The sequence below is a fragment of the Chaetodon auriga genome, chromosome 6, assembly GCF_051107435.1.
Source record: "Chaetodon auriga isolate fChaAug3 chromosome 6, fChaAug3.hap1, whole genome shotgun sequence".
NCBI classification, from domain to species: domain Eukaryota; kingdom Metazoa; phylum Chordata; class Actinopteri; order Chaetodontiformes; family Chaetodontidae; genus Chaetodon; species Chaetodon auriga.
Genome location: NC_135079.1, coordinates 15,411,951 through 15,435,323, shown reverse-complemented (window position 1 = coordinate 15,435,323; position 23,373 = coordinate 15,411,951). Strand labels below are relative to the sequence as shown.

At 44.0% G+C, this 23,373-nt stretch overlaps 2 protein-coding genes across 2 annotated transcripts in view; one reads left to right on the top strand and one right to left on the bottom strand.

Annotated features, from left to right (window-relative positions):
• wwox (WW domain containing oxidoreductase) overlaps positions 1-9,396 on the top strand; it is a 124,154-nt gene extending 114,758 nt beyond the window's left edge. Inside the window, exon 9 of the mRNA XM_076732609.1 lies at positions 7,885-9,396. Coding sequence (XP_076588724.1) covers positions 7,885-8,076 — 192 coding nt within the window. The 3' untranslated portion in view covers positions 8,077-9,396. The remainder of the gene's footprint in view (positions 1-7,884) is intronic.
• Positions 7,628-23,373, bottom strand: part of LOC143321896 (transcription factor Maf-like) — a 46,007-nt gene continuing 30,261 nt past the window's right edge. Inside the window, exon 3 of the mRNA XM_076732610.1 lies at positions 7,628-9,295. The gene's annotated coding sequence lies outside the window, so the exon portion shown is untranslated. The remainder of the gene's footprint in view (positions 9,296-23,373) is intronic.

Genomic DNA, 23,373 nt, shown 5'->3' with positions numbered 1-23,373 from the left:
CCTGCCATGTCAGTCATTTGCCTGAAAATACATTTCCTTTTCTGCTCTGTGTGGCAGCTCTAAAATGTATCTCTGCTCTGCTGAATGACGCGCCTTCCCCCCCAGTTGTAATGTTAACTTTTGGGATTGTATTCTCAGTGATTGTTACAGCTGGCTGCTCTCATCACCAGTGTTTAACTTAACGAAAACGCTCATGATTTTTGCATCGTGTGTCATGTGTTGTCTTTGGTGGAGGAAAACACTTTGGAGGCAGCTCAGAGATGTTTGGCTTTTGGGTACATTTTCTTTCACAGTTTATGTTTTACACTATGCCTTTCTGGTCATTGGTTTTTATTTCTTTTACAGTACTGTACAGTAGGTTTGTGTACAGTATGAACAGGGTGTCATTCTTCACTTGGAGTCAGTTCTGTGATAATGAGTTCATTTGGAAATACACTCTGCGGGCTGCCTGTGCATGTGCGCGCATGGTTGTGTTTGCACATCTGTGCTTATTTGTGCACCCTGTGTACATGTGAAAATAACTATCGCACACTGCATTGTTATGTGTGTGTGTGTTTTTTGGTATGTGCACACCTGAAAATGTGTGTGTGTGTATGTGCAAGAGAGAGATTGTGAGTGTGTGAATATGTCAGGTTGCCGCAGGAGACCAATTAGCTGGTGCATCAGTGAGGAGGTGAGCATACACACACCTGTGTGTGGCCCTATTACACCAGCTCATCACACACTCGCATACCGACACACAGACAGCATTGCTCTGCTCATAATAGAAACATAGTGACACTTACAGTACATTGACCATATGGAATAATGACTTCACTGTGTCAAACTGTCAGATGTGAGTCACCAGCATGCGTCATTTCAACCAGGTGTTACAAACTTAACCAACTTTTGTGAATTATGGCTTATATTACTGTTGCTGAATGCTTGTCGTTTCCAATATGTACTTTACATTTGAGCAAGTCTTCGTTCGGAACTGCACGCCCTGTAGCGCGATGAGATCCAAGAGTGATTCGGTCCAAACTTGGAGGTATCGTGCACTGACGCAATCAGGTGAGAGTGAAAAAGCAGATCACAGCCAATAAAGCAGCCAGGCCTCTTCATGTATAATTCAGAACTTTTATGGCGGGCTATGCACCCATATGGGCGTGCTAAAGGAAGACTAAGGCCATTTCCAGCCAGAGAAAAGCCCTTTTAAAAGCTAATCCCGGTGCCAGAGTCCTGCTCCTTTTACTGCTCCTCTTTAATGAATAGGTGTCCAATAAGGCCTTTTATTGTCTTAGCATATGTTGCTTTTATTAGGGGAAAATAATTAGGTTGTGCGGATCACTTCGGAAGTCCTCTCACAAGATAAAAATGAGATAGTTTCACAGTCGTTGCGCAAGTCCTTCTGACTCCTTGTCGTTTTCCCCTTGGATGCCTTGTGTCCTAGCCCCCTCATCTCCTCCTCTCCTTCGCTTCCTTCCCCGTTCTCCTTGTCCCGCCTCTCGTCTTTATGCCTCCCTCCTCCTCTCCCTCTTGTCCTTTGCATTCCCTCCACCTCGTTCCTCACTTTCTCTTCTATTGTTCCCTCGAACATGTGGGCATTAAATGTATGCAGTGATGTCGCATTGGACTGCACATTTACACACACACACACACACACACACACATACACACACACAACAGATGAACAATCACAGTGTGACAGGAGGCTGTTGATGACTGACACTCGGTTGATCTTATCTGGCGCAAACGGAGTAAAGAGAGGGCTGTGGAGGGAGAGAGAGAGAGAGAGAGAGAGAGAGAGAGAGAGAGAGAGAGAGAGAGAGAGAGAGAGAAATAGTGCAGTGGGGGTTTCTGCTGTGCTTTGTGTTGTGTTCTTGTCACTCCGACATAGTTTATTCCTCTGCTCCTTTCTCTCTCTGCCCTCTCATCTTTTACTACATCACTCCGCTCGCTTACATAGAAAGAGAGAATGTCTACAGGGCTCATCTGTGATCAGGGGCTCCAGGGAAAGAGATCCATTTACCTCCAAGAGGTCCTACTATGAGTATTTACCCATGAGACCTCAGCCACAGTAGCACTGAATGCCCCGTCCTGTAAGTTATGAGGCCAGAGGGGGGATGGGGCTGCAGGGGAATAGGCATCTGCAGAGGTTTGATGGAAAAGAAGGGGCCGAGGAAGGAGCAGGGGGCAAGGCTGACAGACTGAGAGAGATTGAGCAGGCATGATGAAGGAACGGAAAGAGAAGGAGGGAGGGAGGAGGCTGGACCTTCCATCCTGTCCTTAATGCCCCTCAGGGGAGCACACTGCCAGTAGGTGAGTATTAGCCATCAGCCTGTGGGCTAATGGAGGGTATGAAAGAGAGTTTAGTACAGTGCAGATGACCATGGGTAGACTAATCACTTGGGAGACTCATGATGAGGAGTGCTGGTCATTCTCTGGAGATCTAAACAAGCTCTGAGTCAGATTATGGATGTGGCTCCCACTCCAATAAAGGCTGCAGCCTGTATTCAGATGTATAGAAGTGAAGCATCTGCAGAGCGCGTATGCATATGTAATCGCACTGGAACTGACAAAATTCACAGCACCTTTACTTGCTTACGTCTGATGTGACATTTGGCCTTCCTCGGTCAGGGTGACAGAGGTCATGGGGGTGAGTGTCAGGGTGCGTTCTGAAGTGTGCGCTGAGGTGTTTGAGGTGCTAATCTCCTCCTCTCTTGGTTGAGTGGTCAAGCTGAAAGGAGGTACAGCTTGTTTATCTGAGGGGGCCGCGTTACCCAGGATTCCCTCTACAGCTGGACCAGGCACGCTCAGCTGAGCTGTCAGCTCGCAGAGGTTACCGCGACTGAGGGCGAAGGTAGCTCTGCACACACACACACACACACACACACACACACACACACACACACACACAGAAACACACACGTGCATATATTCACACATAAACTGGACACAAACACGGAGGAAGCTCTTGATTTCAATGGTTATTTATTAAATGTAAAATATCTTTAGCACAGATTAAAAATCAGACACCTCCATCTATTTTAAACATCACAGGCTGGAAAAAAAAAAAACATTCCTGAAACAGAATCACAATCCCTTTGGAATCACACTTTCAGGATAGCTAGTCCACGAGGCTGGGCAGAGGGCTGAGGCAAAAACTGCACTCCTGATCCCTTTACTGGGGCTACAAGCCAGGAAACACTTTCCAAATGCACGCTGTAGCCTTATTACACTGGATTGTATGAAATCATTTTTATTCATCAAGTGCCTTTAGAATACAGGTATTTTACCAGTTATAGATGAGAAAGAAGATCTGTAGTTTACACCTTTTCCTAAAATATGACTAAAACAGGGTAAAATAGTATTTGCAGGAAATGATCAGCACTTGCTGTCGACGTATGGGTGCGCCAAATGCCGCTTGACTGTGATCAGCAGCTTACTAAACTTCAAGCAGCCTGACAAAAATGATAAAAGAAGAAAGAAAATGTTGTTTCGTCCGACTGGAACTGTTTTCTCGACCTGCTGCATATCCAGAGGGCCTCCACATGACAAGCGTGGACGTATGCTGTAATGATCTGTGGCTCATGCCAGGAGCTGAACTTCTCAAATTGTGTCCCAGGCATGAGTAGCTTTGCCAACACGAAGCACTGCTGCTGAACTGGAGTGCCATCACAGAGGTCAGCCTCTCTTTTCTGCTCTGCCTCAACCCTCGCTGCTGTACAAATGCCAACTGACAACAACTGACACAGATGGTGAGCAGAAACACAGAAGGGACAGGCAAAGGAAGAGAACCACCCACAGGAGTAAGAAAACAGGAAGACTCTACACACACTGTCCAAGAGAGGATATTGCCTGACAATATTATCAACTCATTTATTTTAAACTTTTTTTTTTTTTTTTTTTTTTTCATTTTTCATCTTTTCTTTTTTCTACTTTTTTAAATTATTCATTTTTTTTTTTCAGCACATGCCATATGAGAATTTGGGGATTATAAAAGTACCTGAAAGAATTGCTAGGTTTTTCAGCATGCATAGCTGTTTGTATTTACAGGTTTGTATGTACAGGGACGGGCCAAAAACAGACTGCTCTACAGTACTGGGTTTATTTACATCCAGGTCAGAGGGAGAGGTCAATGTCATAACTACAGATGTGGGGGTGAAGGGTCACATGCATAGGGTCAGAGAAAGCTCATACGGCTGAGTACAACTTGGATGATGAAGACACAGAACAGAACACGGCAAAGTAACATTACTGATAATTCAACAACATCACATCTCCCCCACATGAACCTTTTTGCTTTTGAATACGCTCAATAAGGAGTTTTCAGCAACGGGTTATTGCGTAACACTATACAAGGACATGTCTATTGCAAGTCCATGAGGTCCTCGGGTATTGAGTTGATACTTAGATTGGAAGACTTGGATCTGATCCCAGAGCAGTTCCAGAGCCGTAGTAGTGGTTCCCAGGCTAACTGCAGGCTCACTGCTGCTTATCTACAGTCATCTTATTGCAGGGTGTTTTGTGAGTATTCTCTCAGCGTTTGGGTGTGTTTGTATTACCCACAAAGTCAGATATACACAGAAGTGAGTAAAATCAGCTCTCACGTGGTCCTGTCCTGCTCCTTTGGCTTGTCATATTGCTGTGGTGCTGTGATCTTTATGTTTTATTTTTAGCATAGAGGATCAATTTGGATTTGGGTTTGTTTTGGTGCGCCCCATCTGTCCCATCTTCTCCCCTCCCTAAATCAGTGCGGTAGTAGCAGAGCAGGTCAAAGCTATGTTTACAAAGTCTCCACAATGCAATTTCTGAGATCATTTAAAGAATCGTAATTAATAGCCATGAAATCTATGGTCATGTCACTTTCTTTTACAGAGACGACTTCTACAGCCCAGAATTCGATATTTGAAGTGGATTCCTGTGACTGGCTTTCTGAATTGCACAGCAATAGGCAGAGCTACCAGACACCCATCAGTTTAATCACGATGATTAAGTAAATAACTGAAGCTGTATTTACTACAGCTGCAAAAGCTTTGCAATCACCTGCAACTCTGCACATTTGCTGCACACTGTTGTCATATTATCACTGAGAATTTATCTGACTGCCTTCATGTCACATCGAGCTGTCAGGCCAGTCAAAGTCCACAGCTCTGGGTTGTAGAGAACAAGTCACAGATGTTTCTCTTAAAACTACTGTACACAAGGTAATGAGTCACATTTAGTTGCAGAAGATAGAAAGACACACAGCAAAATCCATCAGTTTGTAGACAGGTAAAATTTACAGGCATAATCTACAGTTTCATATGGGTTAGAAATGGCTGTTACACTAGAGATGTGTATGATGCACACTGGTTCGGTGACATTACCTTTCATGTGGATTGTTCTGAGTGCGTATTCGCGTATCTGCTCGTGCTCGTGTGCAGGCGCATGCTTGTGTTCCGGCATGCATGTGTGAATACTGTACGTGTTTATGTGTAACTGCAACGTAAGTGCGTCGAGGTTGCTGCGCACCCTGCTCATGTTCTCTTCCTCACTACCTCACACACCCCTTGCCTCCTATCTGCAAACACACACACACACACACACAGTGATAGATGGCTGCGGTGGGTGGTTGAGCATGTTAATGCCTAATCTCATCAGCCTTATCTTCTACAGAGGTCACAAGGTCAAGTGGTGAGGGGGATGAGCTAAACACCAATAAGATAGCACAGTTCATGTACTGATCTGTGCGCTGCTAACTAGACTGTTGCAGTCCATAAAGAAACAGTTGTACAGACTTGCATTTCAAGGAAAAAAAAATGTAAAAAAATGGAAGCACTTTTGGAAAAAATACTGAAGACTTCATTCTGAAGTCAGCCACATGTGTTTGGATTACGAACATGAAAGTTTATTTTATCAATATTCCAACTTACAGCAGGGCCAGTGTTTGGTAACTGGACACAAACAAACTGCTTTGAAAGTCAGCCAAGTTCAAGGGGGCGTCAGCGAGCCAGAGCCGGCACCACTGAAATCTTCAGTGGAGTTTAAAAGGCATTTAGCTTTCAGACGAGCTAAATCAGATGCCCTAAGCGAGGGAGATGAGTTAAACTGAGCGTGTGTGAACCTGCAACTCGGAGACACTGCTTGGCATTTGTCTGTCTTTGATATGGCGACATGTGATGTGGATGAAGTTATCGCCCCACTGGCAGGTGAGACAGACGGCGGCGCACACAGAGATGCTGCCTTTTCATCTGCTGTTTACCAGCTCTCTCATCACACTACGCTTCAAACACACTCAATCTGCTGCTGCGACGTTACCAACCCAGGGCTCCTCCTGGCGGAAGTTTACTTGGAGCTTAGAGGGGGTTGTGTGTAAGTGTGTGTGCGTTAATGAGAAAAACATTTCTTGGAATCTGGTTCGTGTGTGTATTTCGTTCATTGCATTTGCATTTCTGTGCATATTTTTGTACTTGCATGTGGAAGTACAAGTGCTTTAGACCTCAATGGATCTTTCCACTTCATGTGTGTTGGTCTCACAGCTGCTTTAGGAAGCTGTTCAAACAGTTGGCATGTAATGTGGCTCCATTATGCATGTGTGTGTGTTTGTGTGTCTTGCCCATGTTTGACTACTGCGTATATGGAGTTGTCTCACTGTGTGCCAGTGCTCTGTGCTAAACATTAGTCCTCAGCTCCCACCCCCCCCATCTCACTCTCGCTGCCTCTCATTGGGAGATAAAGAGGCAAACCATTTCATGTGGCCACACAGAAGTCGTCTCCAGCCCCGGAGTTTGCGGGGAAGCTGTCACAGCAGCTTTTAGCCGGAGCTGCAACATGAAAGATCCCTCTTTGAGCAGTTGGGTTATGTGTGTAATTCTCTCTGACGTGTTTATTCTGCTGCAGTTTCAACTTTCATTTTCAAATGTCACAGAAATCCAAGAATATCCCTACTAATTACTGACTGATGGTATAGGGTGTATTAGTAGAACTTAGCAGGTTGCGTCCAAATACTGCAATGTAACTTTTACAGTGCGTCACGGCTTGAGACGACATGAAACAGAGTCAATTTCTGGGTTGAGACTTGAGTGATTTTAAGATTTAAACTTCTAAAAATGAGAGAAGACTTGGTGAGAAAGAGCCGGAGGGAAAGCCTTGCGGTGTGTGTGTGTGTGAGTGTGTGTTTGTGTTTGTGTATTGTATGTGAAAATATTGCTTGTCTATAACTGACCAACTTCAGATTTTAACACTGAGGTACAGAATTGTACTTGCATCATTTCCAGTTCTTATTCTCAACGTTGAAAGCGAGTGGCTGAACCCAAATACACATCATGTGAAAATATACATATTCATAACCATGGCGTTAAAACCTGCTCTTTTACAATATACATAAAAGCTGTGGTTTCCCTGGTGATTCCCATCCAGACAGGAGCTGGTGTAATTTTCTTGTCCATGTTCTCACCTTCTCCACTGTGAGTCTATACATCTGTAGCATTCACATATAGCCAGAGGTCCTGTACACGCCGGGTAGAGAAATAAATAAATAAATATATGTATATAAATATATGTACAGTATGGGGTTATGCTGTTCCCATGGTAATATGACCCAGTCATCATGGGTTGCAAGGACAGGGGAGAGACAGCGTGTGGAGTCTTTTTTTTTTTTTTTTTTCCTGTGGACACTCTGTCCTGCTGTCTCGTTTTTTGTCTGTGTGTGTCTGTGTGTCTGTGTGTGTAGATGTATGTGTCTCACAGAGGACACAGAGGACTTTTTGTCTGGACAGGACACGTCCTAATGTCTGTGTGTTAGTAAATGAGTTCTCTGGATTTTGTCTCCTCCTGCAAGCTGACGCCGTCGCTTTGTCTCAGTCTCGTGATTCGCCCACCAAACTCTGATCTCTGCGTGTGTGTGTGTCTCTCTGTCCACAGCAACAAGGGGCGGCCACCACCGTGTACTGTGCTGTGGCTCCGGAGCTGGAGGGGTTAGGCGGCATGTACTTCAACAACTGCTTCCGCTGCCTGCCGTCCATCCAGGCCCAAGACCAGAGCAGCGCCGCCAGCCTGTGGGAGCTGAGCGAGCGCCTGGTTGCAGAGAGGTCTGCAGGCATACAGGCCCTCTGATGGACAGAGGAGGAGGAGGAGGAGGAGGAAGATTCGGAGGAGGGGGACTAGCCAAACAGGAATCAAAGCAGAAGGACGGCAGGTCACGGTGATGTCCTGTTAGGCATGAACTGATTAAAAGGCAACTGTACTCTGACTGCACTGTACAAGAGAGCTGCCAAACCACAGTCCATCTGGATATGTCACATCACTACAGGGGCTAAAACACACTACATATACAGCACAGGAGTGGGCTTCATATACACTCTATTGAATAACTTAAACTTTGGGCTGTGTTCAGCTCTGCTGTGGTAGTTTACAATGGGAGGTGGGGGACGGGAGAAGATTTTGGACGAATTCAGGCATCTCTTAAAGTTTGTTCTCTCTCTGTTTCTAACTCTCCATTTTGCGACTGTCTTTTTAAAAAGGGCAAAGAAGCTAATGACATGTCTTGCTAAAGATACAGCGTTACCTAATAAAGCATATACTCTGTGGCATATGCACCTGTTTCCAGCAATAGTGCACTATATGGCAAATATTGCGTCTTCCCAGTTAATGTCTGTATATTCACTATCGTCTTGTCTAATGCTACGTAGATGTTGATGTTTCCTATTGAGATACAGAGAGCTTTAGTTAATCTTTGTGCTGAATCTTTTTGGGCATCGAAGAAATAAGGAGTAATGGGCATGTGACACTCTGGATATACAGTATAAACACACTAGAGGTATGATTCTTATGGCTATATACATTATTCTGCAATAGTTTTATTTCTTATCAATGTCCCTATTAGTTTTCTGTACATATATTTACAATATCCTGATTTCTGGGCATGTGCTAAAGGGGTGTGGACATCATATTTTTTCTGTTTGCTATTTGACTCAACCTACGTATTAATAATCTAAACTCTGGAAAGTCTAAATTACAATTTGGAGGCATTTCCGGGATGATCCTTGTCCATTTGAATAGCAAATACAGATGGTGGAGAATCTTATTTCCAGGAGTCCAGGATCTTTAATTTCTGTGTTTCTTCCCTTGTTGTTGGAGCAGAAGAATGTGACGATTTTCAGTCTCCTGTTCTTATTTTTTCATCGCTGTTTTAACATTGAACTCTCGGCTTTGGGTTTGCTCTGGATTGGTTGCCCTGAAGCCGCTGTTGGGACGCTTTTGAGACATTGTGCTTTATGGCAGTCTGGGTGCCGTAGGTCGCTCTTGAAACATCAGCATTCCAGTGTCATGATATCTGTAAAAACAAAAAAAAAACAAATGAAAGAGAAGGTTTAATAAAAATCTGTTTTACAGTAACGTGTGTGACATCCTTTTCGACACAGACAGTCCATTCATTTGCAGGCCATTAGGGGGAGATATTTGTGTAGGGAAGTGACAAGTGAGCAACACTGAAGTCTTACTAAGCAGGACTGAGGAGAGGAAAGTGTGTTCAGTGTGAATCATCATACATCGTACATTTAATCAAAACGAAACATTTCGTACGCTTCGTGTCAGACCTGTGAAGGAGAACAGCTCAACCAGCCAATCCCATGATCGTGTCACTCCTCCAATCGGAAGAGCTGCCGAGTAGCTCTGCTGTTCTGTTTGGCCCACACACAAACACATACACACAGTCTTTGAGTCACACCACAATTCACGGCATGTCTCTCTCCTTTTACTCCCTTTTCGCTCCCTCCTCTGCAGACGGACTGACACAACACACACTCACACCCTCAGTCAGAAACATGCTTTTACGCAGACGTGGCCTGTGCAGAAACTGATACTGGATGTCCTGCCCTATTATAATCTGTACTGCAGCATGAGTACAGGTGTCTTATCGCTGTCCTTTCACAGCACAGGACACATTTGGAACAGAGATACAGCACAAACACACACACATACACACACACACACACTGGGAGAGCTGTTGGTGTCTCATATATTCCCAGTGAGAAATCCAGTGAGAAAACAAGCCATTTTATGAAACCATCCAGAGCGTGTCCCTCCTCTAAATCAGCACATCTGTGTTTAGCTGCAGGATGGTGTGGTGACCCCTGAAGACAATTACTATCACACACTGAGGGTTTTCCCCTATAGCTGCAATGCTACCGCTCCAATGTTAAAAATATTAACGATAACAAAGGATTCCCGTGTCGCTGTCTGTGGTGCTGGTGAGGCTCTGGCTCAGTCATAGCACTATGCTTCTATCCCTGCTGAACTATCAGTGGAAAAGTTTGGCACGTCTGAGAGTTTGTCTGCTTGTTAATCAATTAAAGAGCGTATTTTCTCCGTGTGTGTTCACTCTGCTGAGCCTCTCTGAGAGACTGCATCAGCTTTGAACAGACGCATTTCCCAGCGTGTCAGCGTGTCGGCTGTTTAGTTTGCCTCTGTCTGTTGTTAGACCCCTGTGACTTATTTAGTTAGTCTGCCCTGCTGGGTTTGTGGTTTCCAAATGCAGACTTCCTGTTTGGCTGGGCTGCCACTGGGTATACTAAAAGACAGTTCCTGCGTTGTCTGGTCTCTCCAGTTGGGCCGGGCCCCTGCATTGTGTCACACTCCACTGCTATGGAAATACCATTTTATTCAAAGTAATTCCAGACGAAATAACTTCTTAAGATGGTTATTTTATTGCAGTGTCTCACAACCTGCCTCGGTGATGATCCTAAAGAGAGAAGTTCCACACATTAATTTCTGACTTATATAATGTTTGCATTCTCCTCCACCTCTCGGCAGAAGGAGGAAACCTGAATCTGGGAATAAAAGAACCACAAGAATAATGTTGAATGTTTTCAACTGTATATCAGGAGACTGAGTAAATAATGGTTCATGTTGCGTGCTGGAAACACATCAGTTTGACCCATTAATCTTTCTTCTCAGTACAGGATCGCACATACACCCATGTAAATTTGTGAGACATCATCACGCTCAGCTGAGCATGCATGTTTAGCTTATCAATGACAACTCTATGAAAGTGCTGCTCAAGACCACAGCGTCTGAGGAGACCTTCGATTGGAGGGGCGGACTCAAGGCACAAAGGAGAATCTTCAGAAGAACAACAAACAAGAAGCCGTCTGTGCAGCTGTGCACTGCAGTGGCCGATCCGAGGGTGTGTGCCTGAGAGAGGAGGGAGGGTCCTGCCTGGCTTTCATACAAAGTCCAATCGATTAGGCCCTATCGGAATCATCTGATAGCTAATCAATAAGCTACACTTCCTCTCAGCAAGCAAGGAGGAGAGGGAGGAGAGAGAGGCACGGCTCTCACAAGAGCAGGACCTTGATCCTTTGACCCTCACAAGGCCCACATGCACACACACACACACATACACACTTTATCTGACTGTCTTCATGTCTCCGTCTCTTTATCACTCTCTTATAATAACAGTACAAGACAATATAATAACTGAAAGCTGCTGTAAACCAAATAACCAATATACATTAGATTGTTATTTTAAATACTTGAATTTACAGTTGATTTTTCTTCCCTCCACTGAGTTTATTTCAATTTAGGCAGTAATTGTTTACGACTGACCGTTTCATTTTCCATTATTGTTTTTATTTCTTCTCGTGATTAATTTCACCTCTCAAAGAATAATTATGAGAGGATTGATTTGATTATGCCTTTGTTCTCCTCCTATTGGCTCCATTGACTGAGGGAATGCCATGTTGCCATTTCGAGCGGATATATTTAATGATCACAATCAATGTTAAAGCTCTCTCTAGACTCAACTAACTCAATAAATATCTGCCAGGAGGAAATTTACCATCTAACTACAGCAGGCAATAAAGTCTTTCTCTCTGTTCTCCTCCCTCCCCCTGCTCTCCTTCCATCTCTCTTGTTTGAGGATGACATTGTGATTAAAACTGTTGATCAATTTTCATAAAGTACCACTGTAGAGTCGATGAAAATAGCATTTCTTTTCCGCGTCTGCACGTGTGCTTTTCTTGCCGACCGCTATTTTGGACGTAGCCTGAGATTATATGTTTTTTAATAAGAAGAAAAATTAGCTGATCATTCCCCCAGACTCCTTTGTACTTAATTAGTATGTTTTAATAAAAAAGAAATGTCTCCTCGTCAGAATAAAATCTCTTTGTTATAAGTCTTGCTTTGCAGATTTTTTCAATGTAATTTTAATTCACTTATAGGATGGCAAAACTACTACAGCTTTTGTGCGTGCGTGCGCGGTGGGGCTGCCCCATCTCGCGGTGCTGGCTGCATTTCTCTCTGAGATGCAATGAACCAGTAGCGCTAAAATAGACATCCTTTACTGTTTGGCATGCTATTAAAACAACATGCTGCTCAGGAACACACTGCAAATAAGATGTGAATGTTTTATATGACAGGAAGTATCGCATTTTAAGTAGTTTTCTCTTTGCAAATGATGAAAGTTGTGTAATATGAAGATGCTGGAGTTGTTGGCACATGTACAAGTCGACTGTTTCTCTCCATCCCAGTCTTCGTGTGCGCCTTTATGAAGAATCTTTGAAGCAGCATTGATAACATTTGGATCCAGATAGCTGTGATTCAGTGAGCCTCTTCACTATCAAATGCACTTATTTCCCCCCGTAGATCTGCTTGTGCAATCTATAACTTTCTCTGTTTTTATTGAAGTCTCAACACGGCACCTTTGAGGAAATCCTTCCAGCCCCAAATCCCCAGTGTGTCCTCACCGCTAGACAGCATGACCTTGTAAACCCTGAGTTATTTTACTCACCCATTGTGTGAGGATAGAAAGAAAAGAGAGAGGGAGAAAGAGGAGGGACGGGGGGGGTAGAGAAAAAAGAGCTCCTGCCTGTCACAGCTTTCAAACACAAAGAAAAATGAGCACTTGGGCTGAAGTACAATTATTAGCCCCTGTCTACAGATTCATCACACTATAGAGAGGGAGGGAGAGGGGGGGAGAGATAGAGGCAGGGAGCAAGAGGTGGAGTCGAGGAAGGTAGAAAAAAAAGAGCTGTGTAGGTATGAGAAGAGCGGTATGGAGGATGCAAAGACAATGAGGAGGGAAAAAAACTGAGGAAACAGAAAATAGGGCTGTTAGACTGTGAGGGAAAACTGAGAGCGAGTGGGGGGGTGGGGGATGGGGGGGTGGAGGGGGTGCAAGGTGAAGCATGTAAAGCTACCACAGAGTCGGGAGGAAAAAGAGGGAGAGAGGTTTTAAGGAAATAAAAGAGTGAGGTAAAGAGAGCAAGGCAGAGGTAAAGGAAGGTAAAATGAAATAAGAGGATTTGTCAGGCCAGTGGTTGGTGGCAGTAATAAAGCCTGCTAATCTGGGGGAGAACGCTTGGCTGCTCTCACACTGACTCTCTTGACGCCCCACTTTACCACCGGGCCAAGCCAAGGTCACACACACACACACACACACACACACACACACACACACATACACATACACATACACACACATGTGATCATGTCAGTCCACACAGGTTTTCAGCATGCATTCCATCTGAGCTTCTTCCTCTAGATGTTTAGCTGTCAATGCTGACCTCTCTCCTCTCTCCACACACACACACACACGCACACGTCTTTCTCTCACACACCTTTTCTCTCTCACTCATCTTCTTGTTAGGCATCATGTCCAGCACACACCCGCCCTAAGCCATGTTGATTTTGAAATCTCATTTTTCTCTGTTTCTTAACTGGCTCTGCCGTGTGAATCAATACCTATCAAAACCATTACATAAATACATCTGTCACAAGCAGATAGCAGAGTGGGGATGTAATGTGTCTGGTTAAGGCCACCATAGGGTGAAAGGAGGTGTGTGTGTGTTCTCAGAGGACAGCGAGTGTCATTTTGTGTGACCAGGTGTGTCGGGCGGAGAGAAAGGTTGTTATTGAGCTGCGGTAAATGACGCATAACCTGGTGCACCGCTTACTTAGCCCCAGAACCCTGTTCTCTCTGTCTCTATTGTGTCAGTCGGTGTGTGTGTGTGTGTGTGTGTGTGAATGTGTTGTGAGTGTGTCGTCATTGGCATGTCTGCATGATTTCTTCAAGGCTGCAGCAAGAGAGGCACCTGTCTGTAAGTGTTTTAGGTTTGTCTACACGGCTGGGAGCTGGTTGATAGTCCATACGGTGTTTTTTGAAAGTTTTCAATACTTCAGTACTGTTTCTGTACCAACATGATGATTCCTCATCGAAGAAGACTCTTTTCTACTTTGAAGTGAGGTTCATTATCCAGCCCTGCTTACAACACCTTCAAACCTCTATGCAGCTCAAATATACGCAGTGGATTCATTTACTCAGTTATACTGCATATTCTGGAAAAAAAAATGGGCTTCTACATTGACAGAGAGAACAAGGAAACCAAGGAGGGAAGGGATAATTGACAGAGTGGGAAAGATGGAGGGAAATTACAAGTTTCTCATGTTCCCTAACTGGGGCCATCTGCAGCTGTTAAGATTGCATTTTCCCGAAAAAGAAAACATAATCTTTCCTTCTGTCAAACATAACTCCAGAGCATTTCTCTTTTTGTTTCCTTTCTGATTTCTTCTTCTATTCTTTTTCCCTCATCACCCTTTAGCGTTGTCATCCACACGGCTCTGACAGCAGAGACTTTGATTGACGGTGTGATGCAGATTTACTTGTCATGGTGAAATGGCACAATAACCTGCACGCAGATAATCACCTCATTGAGAAACGCTCCGGCCTCTCTCCACTCACAATTACTATTGTGTATTTGATCATATAACCACTCTCCAACAATGCCCTTAATGGGCTTATTGGCAGTGGACCAGAACCTGCTTGTAAATAAGCCTGATGGTGTTTGATTCTAATAAATTAGGCTCATATATGCAAACACGGTAAAATCATAACAATATCCAAATGTGTGTAGGCAGAGGTGGGGTGGTGACGGGTGGAGATTTATGCTGCTCCCAATTGGCTGGCCTCATCACTCACTCGGCTATCTTCAACTTTTTTATTTGTTTAATTTCCAAATGTGATTGCTCCACCACTCCCGCTCATGTTGATAAATGCAAAGGATCATGGGTAGAGGAGGCTAAGATTAATACGCATAATTTTTCAACTGTACCAATCCAAAAAAAAAAAAAGAAAGAAAGAAAGAAAGAAAGGAATGTGCTAAGAGCTCTGAGGAGGAATAAAAGCCTTTTCTGCAGGGACATGATGTAAGCGAGTACTATAAGGTAAATAAATGTGAGATCACACGATGCATTTTCTCTCTGTCTCTCTCCCTAATTGGGGCTCTTTGGGTGAAAAACCTTTTAACCAAATAAAAAACAAAGCCAAAATCCACAGCGCTGAAATGGCTCGATGACCTCATACCTTCATTTCTGTCATATTATTTACCTGCATAATTTGACTTCCCACTGTTTTACTGTCTATTCTGTGAGATACAGCTCCCCCGTGGACACTGAAGGTTACACACACACACACACACACACTATGTCTTGTGAATGTCTTTTAACGTGTTTAAAATATATTCATCTGCATTTCATTCAACCTTTATTCACTGTAAAGTTCTTCACTCTCTTTTGCACAGAGACACAGGAGACACGAGGCAGAAGAGCTGCGTAAAATGAAAGGCAAACAGCAAACCGCACACAGTTGCATCTGACGTAAAAGATAACGCTCAATAAATGAAGTTAGAGTAAATGGTAATAAATTTAATGAGCAATAAATAAGCTGAAGAAAAGAACATTGGGTAAAAGCCTAATTAACCTGACAAGACTAACAATAACAACAACAATGACCTGGTTAATAAGAAAATCCTGCATTTGGTGAAGCAGAACTGAGAAACACTACTTTGTAACTCTGGAAGAATAGAAATGTGTGTGTTCATATGAAAAGCAACTCTTTCTGTGTGTGTGTGTGTGTGTGTGTGTGTGTGTGTGTGTGTGTGTGTGTGCGTGTGTGCATGCGTGTGTATTACAAATGGAAGGTAGAAGAGTCACCTCTCAAAAACACACTCACATACCTACGAGATTAATTACAAGTACCATGAATCACTGTGCAATTAATTAACTCATCCTTAGTAATGAGCGAGCATGTGTGTGTGTGTGTGTGTTTGTGTGTGTGTGTGTGAGAGAGAGAGAGAGAGAGAGAGAGAGAGAGAGAGAGAGAGAGAGAGAGAGAGAGAGAGAGAGAGAGAGAGAGAGCTGTGCGTACTGTCACACAGACAGCCCCTCCATCTCACCACCTCTCGCCCTGTCCCCTCTCTAATTGCTTCCCTCTCTATTAAAATGCAGTCTGCTGTGACATCACTCAACCCTCTGTTAGAGCAGGCCAGGGCACCGGGCAAACCACACATGCACACACACACACACACACACACACACACACACATGCTGGCACATACATACGCATACAGTTTATTTTATAGAACATGGTTTGAGTAGATTTTAGTGAGGAATATGACAGAAAATGGGAGATTTGGTCTCCCTAAAGGTAAAATCAAGTGTTGGGGGGGATGGGGGGGGGGACCATGTGACAGACCATGTGCTGTCTCTGAATTAAATACTGTTTCTAATAAACTAACTAACAAAATGAGTGATTGTGGTTTGTTTCTTTCTGAAACAGTTGGACGCGGTTCTTAACACCAAACATCAATTTTATTATTTTCTTTTATTTTTTACAGTATATATATTTTATATACTTGACAAATAAATACTTATTTTACAGACGTTGTTATTATTCCTTCTACTCAATCAATCTTGAGAAATGTGCCTCACAAATAAGTATAAAAATCAATAGAGTAATTTAACTAATGAAGTTTATCTGATATGAATTTTAATGTCTGAAATGAAGTGAAGGCAAATAAGGAGAATTCAACTTTATATATCAGAAACATGTCTTAATGTGAAGATGTTCATGTGTCTGCTTCGCCCTGCGGTGTTGTTTTGCAGGTGGTGTAAGCTACAGCAGGGGAAGACTCTCTTCAAGGCGCCATGTGTTCATTCTGTCTGGAGTCAATACAAACTACTCTGACACATAACTGTGCACGTATTGGGTCAAGTACGAAACTGCATCAACTGAAGTGGTACTTATTTATCTTTCGACTCTGATTCAACCAAATGCAAGATGAAAAACACGACAATAAACCAGCAAGCAATGTCTGATGCCCCCTCCCCGCTCTCTTTCTCTCATTCTCTCTCTCAGAGCTAATCTGATTGGTGCATAAATCATGCTGACATCAGCACGGGTGGAAGTTGGCCTACTCCTGCACACACACACACTCATGCACACACACACACACACACACACACACACACACACACACACACACACACACACAGACTGAGGCTCCTCGGTGAGGTGAGAGCAGCGGCGTGCTCCGTGGTGATCATGAGGACAGTGGATAACAGATCTCTCCTTTATCATTCCCTGACTTTCCCTGACATTTAAAAAGCCATTAACACCACTGAGATTCACCCTCGTGTACATTTCATATGGAAGCACCCCTCCCAGCACACACACACACACACACACACATATACATGCTTGCTTGCCACTCACTCACAGGGCGTCTGCACACTCGTGTCTGTGTGTGGGAATGATCTCAGTGATAACACAAAGCCCAAATGACACAGACAGAGCAGTGAATTATACCTTAATAAGCTTTTCACACCTCCGTTTCTCTCAGATTAAAGAAAAAAGATCCAGCCTGCTGCTCGTGGATTTTAATAGTGGCAAGACACAGCTAGTGATACACTTATTGATCTCTTGTTGAAATCAATGAGGATTTGGGGCATTGATATCCTTGATCAGAATGCAGGCCTTCCCCCTCTGTCGCCCCCCGACATGGTGACAAATGGACAGTAAGTGGCTGTTGTGTGACGGCCTTTGTGAATGGTAATTATCCGCCAATTCCGTCATATATACATGGGTATACTGTAAACACTAACAGCATAATAGTATTTGCTGCTGAGCACTGTATTAATTTATGGCCCATTATTGTAAAGCCCATCGTTACAATGCGAGGGAGCATTTATTGTAATCAGAGGACTGATACAGAATGGAAGCACTGCTAATGTATGTAATGTACTCACGAGCAGCCTGCCTGACAAAACTGTACAGTAGCTAATGCAGCAAATGACATACGGCCTCACTCTTTGTTTGTTAGCATTTATTAGCAGTGAACGGAGGCCTGAGCGCGTAACAGCTATCGACTAATTATATTCCATTGTGTCTGCGTGGAAGACAAGGAGCTAACATGCTCTGCAGTGATACAGTGGTCACCCCACCACTTAATCTGCAGGATATTAACATGAAACTGAAAGTCGGCCCGGCTGGGCCTGCGGTATGACTCATGACCAGCAGTGATATACAGCAGATACAGATATCGAGCTCAGTCATTTAAATGCATGTTATTGTAACTCTGCAGATGGCCTAGGCACTTTTGGTGATTATGGATCGGACCTTTTTTAACATCCTTTGAAAGCGGCTTTAAATCTCACGCTCCCCGGGGGCGAGCAGAGACGTTTAGAATACAGGAGAGATGTTTGCATTTGGAAAATAATGAGAGCGGTAAAGGAGAGACAAAGTCAGAGAGGGCTTTAGGGAAGGGATGACTCTTGGTTTCAGGCAGTGGGGGTCACGGGTGTGAAATAGCTGGCGCATTCAAAGATGTAAGGGTGAAGAATTACATGAGGGAAGAGACTGGTCTTAGAAATATTCAGGCAGATCTAAAAATGCTGGACGTTTGAAGGCAGAACATGCAGTACTCCTCCAGCAGTGTTTGTATTTTTTATTCTGTGTATGTGCGTCTGCTCCTGAGAAGGTATTGCAGAATTTTTTTTTTTTTTCTACTTTGGGGCAGCTCAGGCTGTGGAGCCTGTGTTCGAAACAACAGCTAGATTCTGGGTAAATACTTTACTTTTGAGTGAAAGAGCGGACGAGGAGGAGGAGGTGGAGGAGGAGGAGGAGGAGGAGGAAAGGATCTAAACAAAGAAGGTCCCATTCTCTCTATCATCTCCTATGAAGGTCTGCTCAGCTGAAGATAGGGCGCTGACAGAGTTTGACTCGCTCTTAGCTGCACTTTTAATGCTGCAGGCCTGCGACTCTAGATAGTAGGTGTACTCTGTTTTCATCATGCGTGAGGAAGTTTGGTATTAATTCACATCTCTGTTATTAGAGTTTCCACTCACGCTGATGTGCGGCTGCGTTTATCTTCGCTCATGAACATAATGAGCTCAAAGACTGAAGATGCTCTCAGAGAGTGGCGCGTTGTTTATCACTGCCTCTCCACTTGACTTCCATTTTGTCTATCATCCTCCTCTGTGTGTCGTTTTGTATTCAGTGCAGTGTTATACAGTAGTGTCTGCTCTCCGTTGTGCTGTGTTGCAGAGGAGTGTAATGCACTGGGTCTCACCCCGTGTCCATCACTCTGCCTGCTGTAAGTCAGGCAGGCAGCCAGACAACCTCCCACCAGAGAGAAATAGATGAATAGTGGGATTTGGAGGAGATGCACAACAAGGGGAGGGGGCTCAGAGCACTGATGCTACGTCAAAAGTGAATTTGAAAATTGTTTAGAGAAAGAAAAAGAGCCGAAAGGTGAAAGAGCAGAGAGGCGGGGAAGAGGAAGGAAGAGAGAAGGAGGAGTGTTACAAAGATGTAATCATGAATGGCTATGAGAGAGGAGTGAGCGAGTACGGTGAGAGACCCAGTGAGTTATGGGAGAGGAAGAGTGAGTGAGATGGTGGAGAGAGAGAGAGAGAGAGAAGGAAGCGATACAGACAGGAAGAGTTATAGACCCAGAGAGGGAGAGAGAGAGCTTTCACACATGGAGACAACCTGGTGATTTAGGGCTAAAGGACATTGAGACAAGCTCTGCTGCGAAAGGTGATAGACCTAAAGACTAGAAACAGATCCACTGCAACACTACAGCGTCGACTGTGTCAACACCGGAGCATCTGCGCCTCCTCTCTTATCTTATCTGCGCAAGCATTCATGCGCCACATGTTACATAGACGCAAGCATCACGAGAGCACTTCACTATGCCAAAGAGACGCTTTCAAATGAGAGCTGTAGGCTGACGTTTATCTTGTGTATCAGGATGAAATGATAATGTTCACAGACAGTCCTGAGGAGAAAAAAAAGAAAAAAAACACAAAGAGAAAACCAACTGCCACTAAAAACACCAACAAGCCCTTCAAGCTAAAAAGCAAAATAACCAATAAGTCATTTGTCTTTCCTTCCAAAATGATCCACATCATCTGACCTCCTGCTGATTTGTTTGTCTTAAATTAAACGTTTGCCTTGGTTTAGGCACAAAAACAGCTGGGTTAAGATTCGGGATTCAAAGAGGTGCCGCTCGATCAAAGCGGTGCTCCAGCAATCTCTTATTGCCCTTCAGGTTCAAGTTGGGTGACTTGCAAAAGACATCTAAAAACACATGTAAAAATGAAGCAGCGTGGAATATCATTAATTTTAGTCTCTCGAAAACGTCAAGCTTCAAACCTCAGTTAACTTCCTGTTTCCTGTTATACTTACACTCGTACTACCCTGACAGGCTGGAAGGCCTTGCACTCACTCCTGTCCCAAAAAAAAAAATAAAAAAATATTTTTCTGAGATGTAAAGATGCACCATCACCAAGGACACATACGTCTGTTCTAACATTAACTTTCTAAAGTTAGTCTAACACTGGTGTCACAATCGTCACGGACAAATGACATTGTACACAGTCACATTGTAAGTTAACTAATGTTCACGAAACGCTGGCTCACGTATAGCTACATGTAATACACACTGTGGCACCGGTCTAAACGGAAGCACCGTCACCAGGTGACAACATGTTTTTTTTAATTTTTTGTTTTTTTTAAAGCGTCTCCTGAACTGCAGAACATTACAAAGCTGTTTCTACAGGTTGAGTATAACTGCTCATGACCACTAAACTGATACGTGGGGAAAGATCATAGTTATGGTCGAAAGCAACCAATGTTGACAAAGAAACAATGTTTTGCAACCAATGACCAACATTTAAATTTTTTTGAGGAGGACAGCCCCCTCACCCCCCAAAACAAACCAGAGATTTTGCCAGAGCACATGGTCAGTAACCCGGCGACCCTGGCACTACAAACAGTAATGCTGTTTGTCTACAAACACTGTTAATGAACAGTAAACCTGTCATATTTGTATCACTGCGCAGGGGTGTGTGTTGGTATAGAGGCGGCACTTTCTTAGCTGCAGGTATTTGTATGGCAGCGTGGTCGTGTCCATATTTGGGCGATGTGAGGCGGTCACTAATCCATCTGACCTTCTGGCTCATTTGCATGCGCCGGCCCCCCCTGACTGAGAGGTGCCATGACCTTTATTAGCTAATTAAGAAACATAACAGAAATAAACCTGACAGGATGGGAATGGACATGCACACACACACACACACACACACACACACACACACACACACACACACACACACACAATCTCAGCGTGGCTGCCGACAGAATGAGGATGGGAAGAAAAGGAGCCGACAGGAGGCAGACTGGGGAAAAAAAGAGACAAGAGTGGAGAGAAATTTGGCATTCATCAAATGGAAACAACCACAGCTACATTTCCACATAGAACTGTGGGCAGATTCCCTGTAATATTCTCTGTAACGGCGAGTCCTTTTGGAGGAAGTGTTACCGCACACACACACACACACACACACACACACACACACACACACACACACACACGCTCTTAATCGTTACATTTGCCAGCATACATTCAAGCATTATAGTATTATAGAAGTAGTTTCTCTTAATCACATGCTGAGCTCCTTTAAATCTCTGTGTGCTGGAATAAGAGAAGTAAATCTCTCTGTCTCTGCTGTCTGCTGCCACTTAAGTGTAGTCAGCCTCTTGTTCTCCCCTCCCTTTCCCACTAAGGACTCATAATAAGCTGCTAGACCCCCCAGGCTATAGAAGGAGGTGTGTGTGTGTTCCCTCACACCACAGACAGCAGCAAGACCAACACGAGTGTATGAATACAAACACATGCACGAAACATACCCACAGATTTCTGTACACATTTGCACTGAGACAAATATTGTAGCACATATACAGAGACATGCACACACAGGTGTACACACAATGGGATATACACACACAGACGCACAAATTGGGGGTGTTATCTCTCACACCTCTCCAGTGTTCATTGTGCGTTAATCTGAGCAGTAATCTGCAGAGTGGGCAGATTATCATCTGACAAGCACCATTTTGAGGTTTGTAGGATTATGCAATCAACTCCCCTCCCACAGAACATCACAGCACTGAAGATACAGTGTGAACACACACACACACACACACACACACACACACACACACACACACACACACACACACACACAGATGCTACTAAAACAGTTAGGGGATGACATGGTATTTTTTGTGTGCAGTTTCTTCACAACATTCTGTCCTCTCTATTATGCGGCACTAACTTTTGCATAATGTTGCGTAACTCTCAGCTCTTGCGATGCTCTTTGCACATGGATTAAAAAAAAATCTGATTGAGAATTAAGGGATCCAGAGAGCTAAAATAATCAATAACACGCATTATTAATTTCAAAACACCCACCCACGTCCGTTTCCATGAGGGCTTCAGAGAAGAAGAGCGAGACAAAGGCAGAAAGGTGATAGACTATGACAGGTTGAATGAGAGAAACTGAGAAACATGAATGGACGGATGGGAAAAAAAGAGACAGATTGAAGGCTGCGACCTCTCAGTGCTACAGTGTGTCAGTCTGTCTCTGTCACTATGACAGGTCTGCAACAGTGGGGAACCCTGAACAGCTCGGTCCACACTGCTGCACACAGGGGCTTCACACGCTGACAGACAGAGCCAAGGGCTGCCCTGTCTGCTGCACATCACAGTCTGCAGTGAAACCCTACAATCTGACTGCCTGTCTAACTCTGGCAGCCCACCCTCCAGTTTCATCGCCTACATGTACACAGAAAACATTTTGGAATGGAATAAGTGCGGATGCGACGGCCTGCACCTCAGGAAAATCTGAAAACCAAAGTTGAGACGCTTGTACTCGTTTTGAGAAATCACAAGCTGAGCTGCTTAAATTAGATTCCCGACCGTCGAGCGGGACACCAGAGGATTCTGTATGTCTGTAACTGACTGATTCCTCATTTTTTAAACATGAATGCGCCAGAGGTGTGCAGTGAAATCAATGCAAGAAAGTGCAACAAATTGTCCTGTTACAGTTTGCTGTCCAAGAGGAGGGGCTCACACACCTTTACTCCGGCTCTCCCTCTGGATGTCTGTAAGGGGTCCAGTTATTTTTGAAGCCTGCCAATGATATTGTTACAGTGAGTTACCATTTTATTAGGCACATCTGTCCAATCTAATACAATCCAACATAGCAGCTCTGCAGCAAATTCTTTGT